The 19,601-nt window shown below is 42.9% G+C and overlaps 1 protein-coding gene across 1 annotated transcript; it reads left to right on the top strand.

Moving 5' to 3' along the window:
• The first annotated feature begins 4,865 nt into the window (after window positions 1-4,865).
• On the top strand, window positions 4,866-17,638 carry FUNDC1 (FUN14 domain containing 1). Its single transcript, XM_083734728.1, has 5 exons — window positions 4,866-5,273; window positions 12,740-12,896; window positions 14,463-14,538; window positions 15,691-15,819; window positions 17,024-17,638. Exons 1-5 carry the CDS (start codon window positions 5,243-5,245, stop codon window positions 17,099-17,101), a joined length of 471 nt encoding a protein of 156 aa, XP_083590854.1. The 5' UTR covers window positions 4,866-5,242; the 3' UTR covers window positions 17,102-17,638.
• The last annotated feature ends 1,963 nt before the right edge of the window (window positions 17,639-19,601 follow it).

Raw genomic sequence — 19,601 nt, 5'->3', positions numbered from 1 at the left:
CAGAGCCAGTGTGATGGTGTCAGTGAACAGGTTACTGCAAAGACCCAGTTTTAATCCTGTGCTTGGCCATAAAGCAACCTTAGTGACCTTGGGCCAGGGACTCTCTTGATTTAACCAGCACTGCCCAGAGTTCCTTGCAGGAAGAGTGGCATACAGTTGCAAGAAGTAAATAAATATCAAGCCAAATTTAAAATAATGTTTAAAAAAATCATTGAAGATGAGAGAAACAACAATAGATTCAATAAGGAGAGCTATGGGAACACAGGAAGATTTTTTGTGTTAAGTCCAACAGTTGATCCATTTAGGACAATACTGGGTACGCTGGATTGAAGTGGCTCTTTAGGGGTCTCACTCAGCCCTACCTGGAAATGTGGGGGCTTGAAACTGGGATTTTCTGTTTGCAAAGCAAATGTTCTACTGCTGAGCTGTGGCCCTTCTGCTATCTAGAGGGCTATTTAAATAACACAAAACCTTTAAACATTTAAGCAGGAAAACAATGTTGTTATAAGTATGCCCAAACAAATAAAGAAGAATTTAAAAAGAGAGAATCAATATTCGTAAAAAATCACAAGCTATAAACAGTAATGTGTGTTTGAGAGAGAAAAGTAAGCATAATTTGTAGACAAATAAAAAGAAAATAATTCAAATACTCTAATGCCAAAAGTTTACACAGCCACACTCTATCATGAATATCTAATTATCACACAACCTTTGTGGATTTACATTATTACAGAGCTGTTGTTGGTATCTGTTTGTCTCAAGAGACAATGGAGTGTGGCTCTGGGGGTGAGGTCAAACCGCCTCGTTGGCAACACCAAAGGGACCTTCCCAGGGCACAAGTCTGGGCAGCGTGTATGGAGGTGCTGGGCTACCCAGACAACGGCCCCACTCTTGGTCTCACTTATGTAGTCCAAAGGAAAACAGAGCAATACATTTGACACCAGCTTGGCTACAGGAGTTGCCAGAAAGAGATGTACAAAGCACTATCCAAGTGTTTTAGGAATTCCATTCCAGATTTGTGTAGGGTTTACTCTTTAGCCTTTTCTCCTCCCTAAGATATCCTTAAGGGCAGTGGAGGTTTGGTATCAGACTTTTCCTTCTAGATGGGGTACCTTCCCAGGTCAATGAGCCCCATCTGCCCCTCACTTCCCTGTGTAAAAACCACCTTCTTGACCATTGGACCCACTATTGGTCTCATCCACTCAGTCCTCCAGAGCCTGTCTTCACGTGCAGGGGCGTCTCTAACTCACCAAGGGTTTGAGCCCCATCAGCTACCTTCACCTGGTTTAGCCGGCCAGTCGAAGCCATTGCTAGGATGTGGCTGCTGTCACACACAGACAGCTTCTAGGAGCCACAGGGTGAGAGCTGAGAGCAGGGTGATGACCAAAGGTGAACGAACTACCTCAGAAGGAGCATGACGTGTTTCCCACCAGAGGTACTACCGCTCCCTGACACCCCATATACCCAGTGGCAGAGGAGCCCTCTCCGGCACCCGGGGGAGGGCAGCCCATACAGAGTGAACATGTGCAGCATCCCATACAGACTGTGCATGTGCAGCATCCCATACGGAGTGCACACGTGTGGTACCCTGTACGGATGCCCATATGGACGGCGTGTGCGAGAGGCAGCCCATACGGACAGTGCACAAGAGTGGCAGCCTGTACAGATGCCACGTGAGCGGTGCCCATATGGACTGTGCATGCCCTCGGCCGCTCTACAGCTGGGGGGAGGCGAGGCCATCTTATCACCCTAAGTGGCACCCGGAGCGGCCCACCCCCCACTTCGTACACCCCTGCATACACCCCTCACTGGTGCTCTAGAAGCACACATTTTGGACACATTAATTGGGGAGTGCCAACTAGATTCAAGGTTACCTGTGGATTGTTGCAGGTCTGTCATCTGCTCAGAACCCATGAAGGGTGCAGGAAAGCTGCTTGAACAATCTATTTTTCCTTTGTACAGGCTCTTGTAATGACCCTCTGGATCAGCATGAACTGTGTTGCAGGTGGTTGCAGTGGGAGAGAGGAACCTCTCCAAATCAGGCAGCGGTAGAAGTGTTCCTCCAGCAGATTTTGAGTAATTTCCCTAAACCACCACTACTGTTGTTCCAATGGTGATATAGTCATAGCTCAAACTGCTCAGGAGTCCACATCCTATCCTTCAGAGAGGCTTTCCAGTGGCAGAAGGATGGGTGTGTGACTGACCTTCAGCTCATGCAACCATTTAATAACTTTTAATGCTAATGTTAAAAGTTAGCTTGAAAAGCATGAGAGCTTTTCAAAATGAGATAAATGGCCTTGCAGAGAGAATCTGACACGTGTTTGCCTTTTGGTTCCAAAAGTTTGCATTTTCAACTACTGGTAGTTTAAGAACCTTTCCTTTCCTTGTTCACTTGGCACGCATCCTGTTACTTTTCTGTTCCTCCCTTACCAAGGGTCATTGTGTGTTGACGATAGTTTCACCTGCAGCTGACCTAAATTCATCTCATTTGCTTATAATAAATAATGAATTCACCTTGCGCTTTGTGTAGCTGAAGTCAGAACCCGTGCGCTAAAGTGGCTCAAAGTGCACAGCCACAAGCTACTGCAGACTTCCATTATGCATTCCCCATGGCGGAAGTAGTTGAGTACCAAACACTGGTTTGCCGATATGGTATTGTGGCTATTTGTTGCTCAGCTGTAGAACAGAGCAAGATACATTGGTTTTAATAAGGTTGTGGGGCATGTATGGTTGGGAACGCATGGAAGCTCATGGGAGAAATGGACTTGAGTTTATCACAACCACCTTGGGCAAAGGACTGTAGGTGTTGAAGGCTGAGTGGTCTGATCCTGCTGTTGGCCCAGCTCCCTTTTATGCTCTTTAAAGGGCTGTTGCCCAATTCTGCCGTCCTTGGCTCCTAGTGTGTGGGGAAATAGGAAGGCACTGGGAATGTGTCAAGCAAGTTTCTCTCTTTTGCTCCCACACTCCTGCCACTGCTTAAACATCTAGCCTGATAAACAATTCTGAATATCAGGAAAGCTTGTTTGCTAATTTTTGTGACATTTGGGTTGGACCAATGAAGGTATGAGCCTATCCTGGCATTTGGAAGCAATACTAAAAAGGGACAGTGTTTCTGTTCTTTATTGTACAATCTCTTGGCTCTTTTGTAGGGGAGTGACTCATGATTTACTAATGTTTGGATTGGCACAGAAAATGTTTTGGGAGCATTTGTATAGCATAGAACATGGTTCCAAGCAGAAGTAACTGCATCAATTTTCCCATGGGAATTGCTTTCTTAAGGTTGTATGTTGCATCTCACTGAAATGCCATCAGAGGAATATCCTATGTGAAAGGCAATGCATTGAACAACTTGCCACCGTTTCCCCTTTGACCCAAAATTATATTACGTCGCACTGTGGGAAATTAAAAGGATCCAGCCACTCGATGCTTCTTGCAGTCATGGCTAGAAAAAAACATTTATGGCAGGCCAAAGATAGGCCTTGAGAGCTGGTTCAAGGCTTTCAGGTGCTGGTGCTGCCTCAACAATGCCTAAGCTCAGCATTACTTCCCTTAGGAATTAAAACAGGACAGGCATGTTTAGATTTTTGGGGTGGTGAGGGCTATGGGACAAGACCTTTGGTGAAAGTGGACTTGGGCTATGTGGCACTGTAATAAACAACATAACATGTTTACAACCATTGTTTCAAGTGATGTTAATTATCATCAAGCATCAGGCAGGAATATTATAAAATAATATTGAACAATGCATGACTGATTATTTCTGATTAATTATTTCTAAGTCAAAGTTAGCCACACTCGCATCCTTCTTTAAGGTGCTACTGGAAGAAATTTTTTTTTGTTTTGACTATGGCAGACCAACACGGCTACCTATCTGTAATCGCATCCTTCTGACTGTAATTTTGAAGATCTGTTAATGAACTTCTCAAATGCTGTTCTCTCACTTTTGGTTACTTCTTGTGCTTTTGATAGTTCTGGCCCTTTAGTTGATTTACTTATCCGTTCATTCACATGATCAACAAGGCGGCAATTTAATTCAGGGATGAGAAAGAATGCTGAATTGTAGTTGTAATCAGAGGAAGCCTGAGATTAGTAATTCCTACTTCACTCCCAACAAACACCCAAACCAGGCAGAAATCAACTCCTCCAAACAACCTGAAAACAACAACACTGCATCTGAAAAGTTGATTCTTGGTGTACGCGTTCAGAGAATCCAGTGTATGTGCATGTACAGGGAATTTCCTACCCAGCAGCCTGTGAAGTAATATACTGTAATGGGCTCTAGCGATCATGTGCTCCTTGCCAAAAGCCTAATTCAATTCTGTTCCACCTTGCCTCCTACACCTTGCCTTGGCGAGACTCATCTAGTGCCTACTCTGGGGTCTTTTTATTGTCCAATCCTTTTAAACTCTATTTCATTGTCTGGTTTCATTACTTATTTATATACCACCTTTTTCTTCCAAGGACCTCAAAATGGTATACCTAGTTCTCCTCCACCCCATTTCAGCCTCACAACAGTCCTGTGATGAAGGTTAGACCAGTGCTTTTTCTGGGAGGGGGGGTGCAGGAGTACACATACCCCTAAACATTTTGTGATTCTAAGTTTGGCCTCATTGAAGGGCAGTATTTCAATATGAGTAGGAAACTGAGAGCACACCTAAACATTATTATTTTTTTAGAAAAAGAAGCACTGGGTTAGAAGGGATCGTTAGAAGACTTGATCTTGCTACTTCTAATTGGTTTTCGCTTGTATTTTGCAGTTTCACCCAGTAAACCAGTCTGTGGCAACACCGCGTTCTACAAACGTTTGGGATTCAGGGAGATCTGCGCTGCTTTGCGGCGCTTTGCGCGCTCCAGAAACATGGGACGGTTGCGCAGCGCTTCGCTTTCACAGCACCCAAGGAACCCGGATGGTCCGGTTCTCCGGGCAGGCCCTCTTCCTCGGCACACTCTACCCGTTGAGGGAGAAGGGAACTCAAAACCACAACTCCCATAATCCCGCGCGAGTAGCTTCTGCGGCGACGCGACTCCAGGACAGCCGGGGGCCCCGAGGGGAGTCTTACAAAAACGCTTTTACTGGTTTTCTCCTCAGGTCGCGCATGCGCTGCTGCCACAGCCCTCGATTTTTTTTTTCCTGAGGGGGGGCGGGGGTTGAATGTTGTAGAGCGGCGAGTGGGCGGAGCAGTTGCAGCTGCCTCTCTCTCTCTCCCCCCCCCCGCCCCGCCCGTCCTCCCCAGTTGCTAATATGGCGTCTCGGAGAGCTCGCTCCGCCTCAGGTCAGTTGAGAGCCCGGCTTCCTCCAGGGCCGCCTGGCGCAGTTTCCATGGCGCTCGAGCCTCCCAGAGCGGAGATGGCCTGCCTTGCGCAGAGAGACGGAGCCGGTTGATGGAGGAGCTGGTCAGTCGTCTCGACTTGGGAGCCCAACTCGCCCGCCTCTTCCCGGGCTTCTCTCTCTCAATCCTGCCCTGCCCTTTCGCCCATCCCCAATCCGTGGGGCTGGGGCGGCCTGACTGGATGCGCGCGGCTCCAGAGGAGGCGGGGCTTGCGCAGACCCCTTGCCCAAGGGGGCGGAGGGTGGGGGGCACAAATGTAGAGGGCAGGCTGCCTAGTTAGAGGCGGAGAGGGTCAGGGCGCTCTTAGGGGCCTCCTCCAGCCAGGACATTTTCTCGCAGTGCCAGCCTAATTAGGCTTACTCGGAAGTAAGGCTCTCTGTGCTCAGTGGTTCTCACTTATTTAGTAAGTGTGCTGAGGGTTGGCCATAATAAGAGGCCTGCTGGGTCTGATTAAAAAAAATTGCACCTACTTTAGGATCAGTGGCTACCCAGATGTCCATAGGGAGCTCACAGTGGGTTGGACTGGATGGCCCTTGGGGTCCCTTCCAGCTCAATTCTATGATTCTAACAAGCAGAGCCATTTCCTGCTGGTAGCTTTGCAGTCGCTAGCATTCAGACGCATGCTGCTGACTCTGGAAGCTCTGTGGTAGAGTATGGAGTATTAGCTTTTGGTAGGTTCATCCAACACTAATTTACTTCAGTCAAAGCTTATGACGCCTTAAAAACACTTAACTGGTGTATTTATTACAGCATAAACTTTCATGGTCTCAAGCCCACTTTGTTAGATGCATCCATGTGGGCTTGAGTCCACAAAAACTTACAGTATAATAAATACATTAGTTTTCACGGTGTTGCAAGACTGATTGTTTTGACTCAGATTTTGACTCTGATTGAGATTCAACACAAAAAAATTAACATCCAGGATAGTGCAACAATGCAGTGTATTTGCTGGAGAAATTAAGAGGGGGAGGATTTGGTTTCTCCGAGGAAGCAAAAATACAGTTGCTCTTTTGTCACCCTATCCACTCCGTCCCCTAGTCTAGTTTTCAGATTACTGCTTTTAGGTGTACGGCTATTCTTTCCCCTCATGAGTCTCCTAAAATTTAAAGCGTGGCTGTGATAGACAGGCACCAAAAAGCATATATATCATACAGGTGTGCCTGACTGAGAGAAGAGATTGGCTGGCAAACGGGTTTGTTGCTCCACCATGAGTGAAATGACTCTTAGGGTAAGGCTGTGCAGTGACTAAGGTGTCACATACAGCGAGAAGATGGCTACATGTGGAACAGTTATCACTTGGCATATTTTATGTAGGTACTAATATGAAGTCAGAATAGTAAAGAATTTAAAAGGATAGATTTCCTCTGCTCGCTCCATTTGTTCTTGTGGGTGAGGTGTGTGTTTTCTAATCCGTGTTAATGAATGGTTGTAGTTATTCCAGATTTTGTAATGTTGCATGCAACCTGTTCTGGGAATGTGTTAACGGCTGTCTTTTATTTTACGTTTCATCTCTTCCATCCTTGATGTAGCTGCCTGTGCTTCCAGCTCCATACAACATTTACCTGAATTTAGTCTTTTCCCTGTATGGTAGGGGAAGCCAACTTGGTGCCCTCCAGACATGGTTGGACTCTAGCTTCCTCCAGCCCCAGCCAGCATGATGAGAGGAATGATGAGAGCTGTAGTCCCAACAACACCTTGAAGGCACCCTGTTGGCTACCCAAGTTGCATAAGTATTCCCATACTGATGGCAAGAAAGTTGATGCATTGTCTTTGCTGGTCTTGCCCCCATGGGCAGACGGGGAATCCGTATCTGGTGTTTGTGTGTTAGTAGAGCAAATGTCCTCCATGGCTCAAAATGAGAAATGGGCGCTCAGCCACTTGCCATGTTTGACGCCACTCCACTCCCCTTTATTCAGAGGTTGAAAGTTGTTCCCTTTGGCTGCCTTGCAGCTCTTTGGCTTGTCATTGCTTTAATTTTGCATAACTGAGGTTAGTGTTATTTACACTTCGAATGCCTTAGGCAGAATGATTTTATTTATAATTTTAAATATTTTAGGTAGGTGTTGAGGAAATGTCAGCTGTGAATGACACTGGAAAGCATAGATAATTTAGGGCTCACACTAAGCCCATGACATTATAAGTTATGGGGATTTTGAGCTCTAGACAGAATGGCATTGGTGTCCTTCACCTAATGACCCTAAAAACTTACATCCTTAGGGATCACGTTTGACAGATTTACTGCACAGGAAATGAAGGCTAATGTTCATTTTCATCCTAGCTCTTTTGATTTTCTTTGCTGTGAAAGAGTATTCTCCCATTATGTTGAAGTACAAAATACAGACTTAATGCTCCACCAGTCCATGACATGATTGCCTGATCTTAAAAATTGTGAGTGTCTCGGCTTTCCTTTTTCAATTTTTTAAAGGAACTACTGAAAGAAGGTGAAAATCTGTCTGCAGTAGGGGCGTGTGTGAGTGTGTGTGCATGCACATACATATCTCTCATATATATATACATATACATATCTCTCATATATATATATATATATATATATATATATATATATATATGCAGGTTTTGGTGTCCTCGGGTGTCTTCCCGTGTAAAAGTTGGGGTGTCTAGGCGACGTTTCGACGAGGTCTCACTCGTCATCTTCAGGCTGGTGCTTTCGGCTTCTTGTTACTGGAACAGAGCGGGATCTCAATGTTTGAGTTCCTATAAATACTGTAGAGGGGGTGTGGTGTCTAGCCTCCAATGTTCTGGGCAGAGAGGAAGTTCCCAGGCTAGTGTGCCTTTTCTTCTTTTGTTCCTTAATTACTTGAGAGATACCTTGAGTGATTTCTTGAGTGATATCCTGAGTACCACTTAGGTGGGTCATTAGGTGTGGATTAGTTGCTAAAGTCTTTGTGTCTTGACCTCTTGAACTTTGTGAAGAGTTTTCCTGAGAAGATGGCTGTATTGCACTTAGTTGTGCTTTGGCTTGGCTTCGTGTATAGGGGCGAGCTGTGGTTTTGTGGCTTGTGTCAGCCAGATCTGTGTAGGGATTGCAGGGGGGTGCAGCATCCGGAGGTGCCACCATGGATTGGCTACTGGATGGTGTCAGTAATTCATCTGTGGAGAGGGTCTGGGTTTGGGTCTGGTGTGGTTGATTGGTGTTGGCGTTCTGTGTGCCTCTGGATCTGGTGTCAGTTTTTGTGGGGAGGGCTAATTTCCAGATGTCTGGCAAGCGGGATGTGTCGTCACGCTTGTTCATGTTGTGAGGGTGTTTCTCTATCTCGATGGCTTCCATGATTATTCTCTTGTGGTGATGTTCCGTGTTAAAGAGCAATTTGGAATCTGCAAAATTAATTTCGTGTCCTGTTTCTTTCATGTGTTGGAAAAGAGAGGAAGTTTTTTCTTCTTTTTTGACGGCATTCTTGTGTTCTGCGATACGTGCATTTATTCGTCTGTTTGTTTGTCCAATGTACGTGGCTGGGCAGACTTTGCAGGGTATTTCATAGATCCCTTGGTTTTCCAACTGGATTTTATCCTTGGGGTTTCTGAGGATATTGGCTATTTTTTGGTTGGTGCAAAAGGCTGTTTTGATATTGTGTTTATGGAGGATTTTGCTAATTTTATCTGTAGTGCCCTTGATATAAGGAAGGAGGGCCATGCCATTGTTTTCTTCTGTGTCTTGGTTTTTGGGGGGTGTTTCCTTTTGGATTAGCTTCGTAATCCTGTTTTGCTGGTATCCATTGGCAATTAACACATTTGAGAGATTCTGTAACTCAGTTGTCAAGTGGTCTTTGTCAGCCAGGCGTTTGGTTCTGGAGATGAGAGTCTTGGCTACGGAGTTTATTTGTGCAGGGTGGTGGTGTGATTGTGCATGTAAGTAGCGGTTGGTGTGTGTTTTTTTCTGGTAGATAGTGTGTCCTAGGGAGCCATCAGGTTTTTTGTAGATTAGGACGTCAAGGAAGGGAAGTTGGTTGTTGGCTTCTATTTCCATAGTGAATTGTATTTTGGGGTGTAAGTTGTTGAGATGTGTGAGGAAGCTATCCAGTTTTTCCTTCCCGTGTGGCCAAATTACAAAGGTGTCGTCAACATATCTGAGCCAAAGTTTGGGTTTGTGTTCTGACTTGTCTAAAGCATTGGTTTCAAAGTGTTCCATGTACAGGTTTGCGATGACCGGTGAGATACACAAAGAAGGAACACCACTCAGACCAATAGTCAGCTCCATAGGCTCACCTCTACAAAATCTCGCTAAATTTCTCGCCAAGCAACTTCAGCCCTATGCAGAATCCATCTCTTCACACGTACCAAACTCCTTCCAGTTCATAGAAACAATAAAGAAGCAAAACCTACATCCTAATGACCTACTTGTGAGCTTCGATGTTGTATCTCTCTTCACACAAGTGCCCATTAATGAAGCCTTGACAGCTATTCAAAACAAATACAATCCCCCCGAATACATCTTGGACCTGACCAACCACTGCCTAACCAACACGTACTTCATCCACAATGGACAAAGATACAAACAGATAGAAGGAGCACCTATGGGATCACCCCTCTCACCGGTCATCGCAAACCTGTACATGGAACACTTTGAAACCAATGCTTTAGACAAGTCAGAACACAAACCCAAACTTTGGCTCAGATATGTTGACGACACCTTTGTAATTTGGCCACACGGGAAGGAAAAACTGGATAGCTTCCTCACACATCTCAACAACTTACACCCCAAAATACAATTCACTATGGAAATAGAAGCCAACAACCAACTTCCCTTCCTTGACGTCCTAATCTACAAAAAACCTGATGGCTCCCTAGGACACACTATCTACCAGAAAAAAACACACACCAACCGCTACTTACATGCACAATCACACCACCACCCTGCACAAATAAACTCCGTAGCCAAGACTCTCATCTCCAGAACCAAACGCCTGGCTGACAAAGACCACTTGACAACTGAGTTACAGAATCTCTCAAATGTGTTAATTGCCAATGGATACCAGCAAAACAGGATTACGAAGCTAATCCAAAAGGAAACACCCCCCAAAAACCAAGACACAGAAGAAAACAATGGCATGGCCCTCCTTCCTTATATCAAGGGCACTACAGATAAAATTAGCAAAATCCTCCATAAACACAATATCAAAACAGCCTTTTGCACCAACCAAAAAATAGCCAATATCCTCAGAAACCCCAAGGATAAAATCCAGTTGGAAAACCAAGGGATCTATGAAATACCCTGCAAAGTCTGCCCAGCCACGTACATTGGACAAACAAACAGACGAATAAATGCACGTATCGCAGAACACAAGAATGCCGTCAAAAAAGAAGAAAAAACTTCCTCTCTTTTCCAACACATGAAAGAAACAGGACACGAAATTAATTTTGCAGATTCCAAATTGCTCTTTAACACGGAACATCACCACAAGAGAATAATCATGGAAGCCATCGAGATAGAGAAACACCCTCACAACATGAACAAGCGTGACGACACATCCCGCTTGCCAGACATCTGGAAATTAGCCCTCCCCACAAAAACTGACACCAGATCCAGAGGCACACAGAACGCCAACACCAATCAACCACACCAGACCCAAACCCAGACCCTCTCCACAGATGAATTACTGACACCATCCAGTAGCCAATCCATGGTGGCACCTCCGGATGCTGCACCCCCCTGCAATCCCTACACAGATCTGGCTGACACAAGCCACAAAACCACAGCTCGCCCCTATACACGAAGCCAAGCCAAAGCACAACTAAGTGCAATACAGCCATCTTCTCAGGAAAACTCTTCACAAAGTTCAAGAGGTCAAGACACAAAGACTTTAGCAACTAATCCACACCTAATGACCCACCTAAGTGGTACTCAGGATATCACTCAAGAAATCACTCAAGGTATCTCTCAAGTAATTAAGGAACAAAAGAAGAAAAGGCACACTAGCCTGGGAACTTCCTCTCTGCCCAGAACATTGGAGGCTAGACACCACACCCCCTCTACAGTATTTATAGGAACTCAAACATTGAGATCCCGCTCTGTTCCAGTAACAAGAAGCCGAAAGCACCAGCCTGAAGATGACGAGTGAGACCTCGTCGAAACGTCGCCTAGACACCCCAACTTTTACACGGGAAGACACCCGAGGACACCAAAACCTGCATTCCTGTACCCGTGAAAATCTACGAAAGCAAATATATATATATATATATATCTTATGTGTCTGTGTGCCTTTGTTTTCCCTTTCTTTCTTGCACGGAACTTCTTCTGAGTACTTTGGTTGTTGTTGCCATCTCTGCATTTTGGTAACACTGCAGGGATGTGCCTATTTTTGTATGCTTGTGTGTTTAATGTGTAAAGAGGAGAACTGGAGGTAAACCTGCAGGTCAAGGCCTTGGAATGGTCATGGAGACTAATGGTAGGACATGTTCAATGATTGCATGTCACTGAAACACATATATCACATTGCAGAAAATGAAGGGTGCTATCCGAAATATTTACAGTATTGTGGCCTTAGTTGACTTGCTAGTATTCTGCTTTGTGGATTCCTGAGAGAGTGTTCTTAGATTAGTGCCACATAAGCAAACATTTTATATCCACAAGATATATATGCATATGCCATATATTTCTTAAACTGAATGGGACCTGTTATCTAATAAGCTTAGAAATCTAGAAGTTTTGTTGCCTTTCCATAGTACACTCAAATTGTACATTAGAATGTATAGCCTTTTTATCTTTATCAATATTCATATAATTAAGAAAATGCAGTAGGTGAGATCCTGCATAGTGTGAGGAGGCATCGACTTGTGCAACAGGGCTTTTCCTTCCTCTCCTGCCCCCCTGCAGCCCCATAGGCACCCCCCAAAATCTGCTGCAGAGGGTGGGGGACCCTATAGAACAGATTTGGGGAGCTTGCAAGGGTCTGGAGGAGGGAGAAGGAAAAGAGAAACCAGAAGTCCTGTGGTGCAAGCGAGTGGACATCATTGGAACAGGGCTTTAGTATGACTGCTCCTGTTCTGTGGAACAGCATGCAGCCACTCTCTCCACTTTCCAGAAACAATTGAAAACATTTTTGTTTTGTCAAACTTTCCCAGCTATATGAATGAGTCCCTGCCATAGGTGTCCAATTCGTATTGTTTTTAAACTCACCTTCTCATATTTTTCGTTTTAAAAAGCTGCTGTTCTTATAATTTGTACACTGCCACGGGATTTATGTGGAAGGAGATTAATATAAATAATTAGAGGAATATCTCCCAGTTGTTTTTATATAGCTTGCTCTTCCTGAACAGCTGGATTATTAGTGTGTTCAGTTAAATCACTTTCATCAGGCATGTTTGTGAATTAGCATTGCTGAGAGCTGCAACGCATTTACTCTTTTTTTAAAAGTGTAGAGGGAAACTAACTATCAATTTCTCTTTTAAAGAGCATGACAGTGATGAGGATTCATACGAAGTACTGGATTTAACAGAATATGCAAGGCGCCATCATTGGTGGAACCGAGTGTTTGGCAGGAATTCTGGACCTATTGTAGAAAAGTATTCCGTAGCTACTCAGATTGTAATGGGTGGCGTATCAGGCTGGTGAGAACCAATTGTTTTTAAATACTGTAGTGTGTTTTTAATAGATAGAACAATTTTCTTCTAAAAGTATTTTTAAAGTGATATAAGTTTTGCATTTCTGAGATCACACTTAACTAGTAAAAGAGGTTTCAAGCATTCTTATAAGCAGTTTTCAAAATATCTTGGAGAAGAATTTGCTATCTTTTTTTTAAGACAGGGCAGGGATGGCACAATTGATTATGAGACTGGATTGGAATAGTTGGCTTCTTTAACTGTGACTAAAGATAATGGGTTAGATTCAATGTCAACCTCGGCCCTTCAGATGTTTTTGGCCTACAACTCCCATGATCCCTAGCTAGCAGGACCAGTCGTCAGGGATGATGGGAATTGTAGTCTCAAAAAACATCTGGCGGACCGAGGTTGAGGAAGCCTGGTTTAGACCATTGATTTCAATGGACCTACTCTGAGTATTTTTACATTTACACCTTGCAACCTACAAATGCTTACAACTGAGGTATTATAGTTCAGTATTTATTTAATTAACTTCGTTTCATTAAAAGATTTGGAAATAAAAGTGGGTTTGTAAAGTGAAACCACCCTCCTGTGGCACCGTAATGTTTCTGTTCAGAATGCAAAATAAAGTAGAGCTAGATATTAAGGATTGTTCAAAGACTAGGTAGAAAAAATAATCTTCACAAGTTCCACAGCATTAAGGGACCTAACCTAAAAAGAAAGTATTCAGAATAGTGGTGTAAATTATATTATGACAATGCAGTTTATATCCATCAGCATCTTTATTACAGATTAGTTTGATCAACAGGATCCACCTATAGAAGTGAACAATCAAGTACAGTGGTACCTCACGTTAAGAATTTAATTCGTTCTGGAGGTCCGTTCTTAACCTGAAACTGTTCTTAACCTGAGACATCACTTTAGCTAATGGGGCCTCCTGCTGCTGTCGTGCCGCCGCTACACGATTTCTGTTCTCATCCTGAAGCAAAGTTCTTAACCTGAGGTACTATTTCTGGGTTAGTGGAGTCTGTAACCTGAAGCGTCTGTAACCTGAAGTGTCTGTAACTCGAGGTACCACTGTAACTGATTGCATGCAGTAATGTCATGCAGGCTTATTTATTTATTCAGGAAAGTAGATTCTAGCCTCATATTTTGCAAAGACCACTAAATCATATCTCTTGTTGTGCCGTTAGTCTCATGTTGCTCTGTCTGGGTTGCCAATGAGAATAATGAGAGTTCCTGCATATTTCTTATCCCATGAGATTCTACACTTGCCAACAGTATTCAGTTAGGGAGTTTCAAAATGCACAGTCTTGAGCACAAGAATGAGAATTCTGGAACACTGTAACCAATTATCAGATTATCCTCATTGCCTATTCTCCTGTGCACATTTACTTGAAAGTAAATATGTTGTGAGCCCAGTAAGTATGCACAGTTTGACAACTCAGACTGTAATCCAATAACACTTTCCTAGGAATAAACCCTATTGAACTTGGAGGTTCTTAGTTCTGAGTAGACGTGTATAAGATTGCACTGTTAATTTGTCTTTTCCTTTTTTTCTCTCGTTCCTCCAAGGTGTGCAGGATTTTTATTCCAGAAGGTTGGAAAACTTGCAGCGACTGCAGTAGGCGGCGGCTTTCTCTTGCTACAAGTATGCAGACTTTAATTATTTAGAAAGTGCTATGATTTGAATATAGGGAAGTTAACTGCTCAGTAAACAGAAAGGGAAGTGGAGGCTGTAACAACAGCTGAATGGTTTTGCATAAAGTGGTCCCTGGAAGGTAATTCCCAGATCTCCTCTTGCTGGTGCAGCTCTGCTAAAATCCATGTGAGAAGAACCACAAAGTGCCCATAATAAAACGTTAGAGTTTGGGTTGATGAAGTGTCGTTCGGTCTATCTTATCTCATTTACACACGCACACTTTAAAAATTAAAGTCTCTGTGAAAATCTAATTATGCTCATTTTGTAAATATGACTACACAACGTGAACATAGTTACCTTGTAATACCTAGCATTAAGAGTTTTCATGTCTCTTATTTAAGTATGAGACATTGAGGGGGTGTTTTGTAAAATATAACATAGCAATCATAAGTGGAAAGTGCTATTTGCTCTGGCCAAGGTGGAACATGAAAGGCATTTTTTTTGGTTGGGGGTGTGTGTTCCCCTCACTTATAGTTTTAAGCCCTACCCCCAGTGTTGGGCATGAGTTTCAGGCTGGCTCAGTTAAGGAAACTGACAAGGAAGAGAGGACTTTGGATTCAGCATTCCAGGGCAATATGATATGCCCCAGAATGCTGCTGACTGAGTCCCACTGCTGGTGGTACTTCTGTGCCAGTTGAGCTCTGTGTGGATGTACCAAGGGCCTCCAGTGTGGATGGACCATCCAACTAGTACAGCTTTTCCTTGCAAGTGGAGCCACACTTCCACCCCATCCTAAATGTGCCCCCCCGCTGCAAGCTGGCCTTCAGCAAAGATTAGGATTCCCGTACAGTAAATATACCATTAAAGACATTATGACTGTAAGCCAAAAATAGATTCTGTAAACAAACTGATAGGTTTTAAGTGGCATGCCCATAAATACTATTCTAGCCTTTAAATATTTATTGCAGTCTCTCTGCTGATGTATCTTAAAATTAAAAGTTTAAGGATATATACAGTCTAGGGGGATTATGTTGTTACAAAATGTGGAAGGTGACCTATTTTTAGCAGATAATAGTTTCCTAAATGAGTACATTTCCTTAAATGCATTGAGATTTTTTTTTTGCTCTAGCTGCTCAGATGTCTGTCTTTCACTTTTCCTAGATTGCTAGTCATAGTGGCTATGTACAGGTTGACTGGAAAAGGGTTGAAAAAGATGTAAATAAAGCGAAGAAGCAACTCAAAAAACGAGCAAACAAGGCAGCCCCTGAAATCAACACATTGATTGAGGAGGTAAAGCATGTCTTACTTGCCTTTGAATATTGATTTTGCTGCGGCCTTGATGTGATGTTGGGTTTCCAGGTGTTCCGTATCTTAACAACCTATGGTATGTTAGATGACCCTTGTCTCTAGGAAAAGGGGTGCTGAGTAAAGCTTTGGGCTGCACACTTCAAGTGCTGTGCTCCAGATGGCCTTTGTTTTACCCTGGACTTCAGCAAGAAGGGAGGGAATGCAGTCCCCATCCCCCATGGGAAGAGTCCTTCACTTGGGTATATTGCCTGACTTGAATGTTTGACTGTTTGGTGCCTGGAGGCCTTTTGACTGGTTCTATAGCAGTGTTTTTCAACCTTTTTTGCGCAAAGGCACACTTGTTTCATGAAAAAAATCACGAGGCACACCACCATTAGAAAATGTTAAAAAATTTAACTCTATGCCTATATTGACTATATATATATAAAGTAATTCTCTTGAACACAAAGAAAGTATTTTATAATTACTTTATTATGAAATAGTAAGTAAACAGAAATATGAAAAATTATAAAATACTTTATTTTTAAATCTTTCAAATTTTTCAATTTTTCCCACGGCACACCAGGCAACATATCGTGGCACACTAGTGTGCCGCGGAACAGTGGTTGAAAAACACTGTTCTATAGCATATTTTATTTATTCAATCTTCCATTGGCCCTTAAAGAGTCAGATGTCTGTATCCATGAAACAATTATATTTCCTTAGAAATACTGTAGTTATTTATTTGAGAACAAATGCCACCTTAAAAAACTAAAAAAAAATGTACTTTGGCATAAACTATCAGCTCGGACGAACGGAGCATCAAATGCACAAAACTGTATGCCACAATACATTTTTTAGCCATTTAAAGGTGCCTAAGGACTGCAGATTTTCTTTCAACAGACTACTCCTCTGGAATTTTTATTTAGGGGTTCATTATTTAAAGTATTTATGATAAAACATTTTAAAGCATTTGAAATGTCACAGGGTGGTTGCAGATGCCTTCTACACAAGCATTATGGACTTATAATTCAAGACTAAGGTAGATCGTTCCTTTTTAAAACAATGAACAATCTTTCCACAACTAACAAAGCTCTGCCTAGAGTTATAGTACTCTGAGTGCAAAAAGTATTTGTTTATTTTAATTTTTTTTTTTTTGCTGTAATGCCATTTCCACAGTCTATTGTGAACTCTCTTTCCTTTTCAGACAACAGAATTCCTTAAACAGAACATAGTTGTATCTGGCGGGTTTGTCGGCGGCTTCTTGTTGGGCCTTGCATCTTAAGGACATTTCTCTTCCTGCTGGCTTAACCATGATAATGAAGAAGGGTAGCAACGCACAGTTCTTAAGTGAGGCAGTCTGAGTCGCTCTCTAATCACTCCAGAGCAAGATGGATGGATTTGCCAGACAAATCTTGAGTATTTTGCATTTTAGGCTTTTGCCTCCTTAAGCTTGCTGAAACAGGTTTGCTGAAAAATCTACAGTGTGTTGCATAGCATTCCTGAAGGAACAAGAACTGGCTAACTTTTGTCATGATTTTTATTATTGTATCTCCATGCAGAATTCAGCATATTTAATAAGCTATCTTTTGGCTCTACATCTTTTCCCCCCATTTTTAGGGATATATTTTTATTATTGTTTAAGACAATCCCATGCTGTGTTTAATCATGCCTATGACTAAATGTGTATATTGTGCTTCAAGCGCAGAACTAGCCATCTTCTGTAGAAACCACTGCAATAAAAATAATGTATACATCAGTAATACCTTTTTGCAAAGAGGAAGTAACAGGCAATTGTGAACCTATTAAAGAGTGAACATCAGTCAATGTCTGATCTTTGCTTTTGTGTGTTTTCATATGTTGTATCAACCTGATGTGGTTCCATCATCAATCACACAAGCAGATTGTGGGCGATAGCAAATGTAAAAATCAGAGGAACAGAGGATCGTTTATAAGCAAATTGCAGGAATGACCCATTTCCAGGAAACATTTTAGTGGTAGCAGCTTTTAGGATTGCTCCAGGAACAGCTTCAAGATACAAACAAGTGTCCAGTGGAGAAATATATACGAAAAGATCCCTGTACAGCAACCAGGCTGTACAGTTTACTTTCTCGGGTGCAGTACAGTGAGGGAGCATTCTTAGAAAGGTGGCTTGGTCAGGACAAGTGGTGTTGGAAACTGCTGCCAATATACTGGGAAGACAAGGAGCAAGTGTTCAGAATACAAAAGGACATGTGCATGTGTATAATGGATTTGCAAGCAAAGATGCAGTAAATGGACCAGTGACCAAGGTTGCAGCTAAAACTGTTATTTGTGTATGTAAGAGTTGGCTTCTCTCCTGCATCTCTGTGGGCATTTAGCTACAGCAGGGGGACCCAAGAGCTCCAAATCACACACTCCTTTTTAACCCTCAGAGGCTAAATAAGGATTAGCTGTTAACTCTGGGAAGCTGTAGTTCCAGTATCCAAGAGGACATGAAATGGTTGAGAGTGCAAGCTTGCAACAAACCAAGAATCTTCTGCCAAAGGACTTGTACAGAGGAAGCTACAGGCCAAATTATTATTTTTTAAGTCTACTCTCCAGCTCACAGTGATATTAAAGGTTACTGCCCCATTCTCTATTCTAGTGCTGCCACCGAGTTACACAGTTCTTGTGAAGACGAAAAGGAAAAAGAAAAACAATTTGATGCCTTTGCTTAAAAGTTTTCATATGCCACTTTTGCTGGGCACTCTTCACTTGTGGGTTCTTTGGAGTTTACTGGTCCTCTCTTGCATTCGCTTCTGTCTTGCAATACATTAGCAAATACTTTAGAATAATATAACGTTGTTTTCCCTGTTCTTGTCTCTCTTGCTGTCCCTCAGGACTCAGTTCTTGGCCACCTTTTCTCTCTCTGGTTTCTCCTCTAGTCTACAGACTTGATTAATTTATTTTGGCCTGCAGTATCATTGTGATGCTGATGAGAATTCAGCTCTTTTTCTCCTCTTCCTCTGCTCATTCCAACTGTCTTACAGTTATTTCTATTTGGATATTGAGTAATGATTTTTAAATACTCAAAGGAGAAAATTTGTGCCATCATCCTTCCCCCCCCACCAAACCAATGGTTGGAACTCATGATAGGAACCTGGATAGCTCAATTGGTTAGAGCACGGTGTTGATAAGGCCAAGCTTGCAGGTTTCATCCCCATAGGGGACAGCTGCATGTTCCTGCATTGCACGGGGTTGGACTAGTTCAGGCACCCCCAACTTTTGGCCCTCCAGATGTTTTGGAATACAATTCCCATCATCCCTGACCACTGATCCTGTTAGCTAGGGCTTATGGGAGTTGTAGGCAAAAACATCTGGAGGGCTGCAGGTTTGGAATGCCTGGACTAGTTGGTCCTCAAGGTCCCTTGCAACTCTATGATTCTATATCACTCCAGTTGCTGGACTCTTATTTACTATCAGCTGCAACCAACATTAGCAATGGATGATAGGTGTTGTAGTCCAAAAACATCTGAAAGGCAACAGACGTTCCCTTGCTCTAAACACTTAATTTGTTATCCTTCTTCTTCATAAGATAACATCCCTCTTCTGTTTCTCAGCAAGTTAAGACTTTAGGGGTGGTAGCCCTTTCATTCTTGCATCACATTACTCCTCTGGTTAATATTGGCTTGCAGGTATCCCATAGGCATCTGGTTTGCCACTGTGAGGACAGAGTGCTAGAATAGATCAACCTTTGGCTTGATCCAGCAGGGCTCTTATTTCTTAAGAACTTGGAATGTTAGTTCAGCTCCCAAATTTTAAAA

The sequence above is a fragment of the Podarcis gaigeae genome (assembly GCF_964106915.1).
Source record: "Podarcis gaigeae genome assembly, chromosome: 4".
Taxonomy (NCBI): Eukaryota; Metazoa; Chordata; class Lepidosauria; order Squamata; family Lacertidae; genus Podarcis; species Podarcis gaigeae.
Note: the sequence above shows the minus strand (reverse complement) of the source record. Positions and strands in the feature narration are given on the sequence as shown.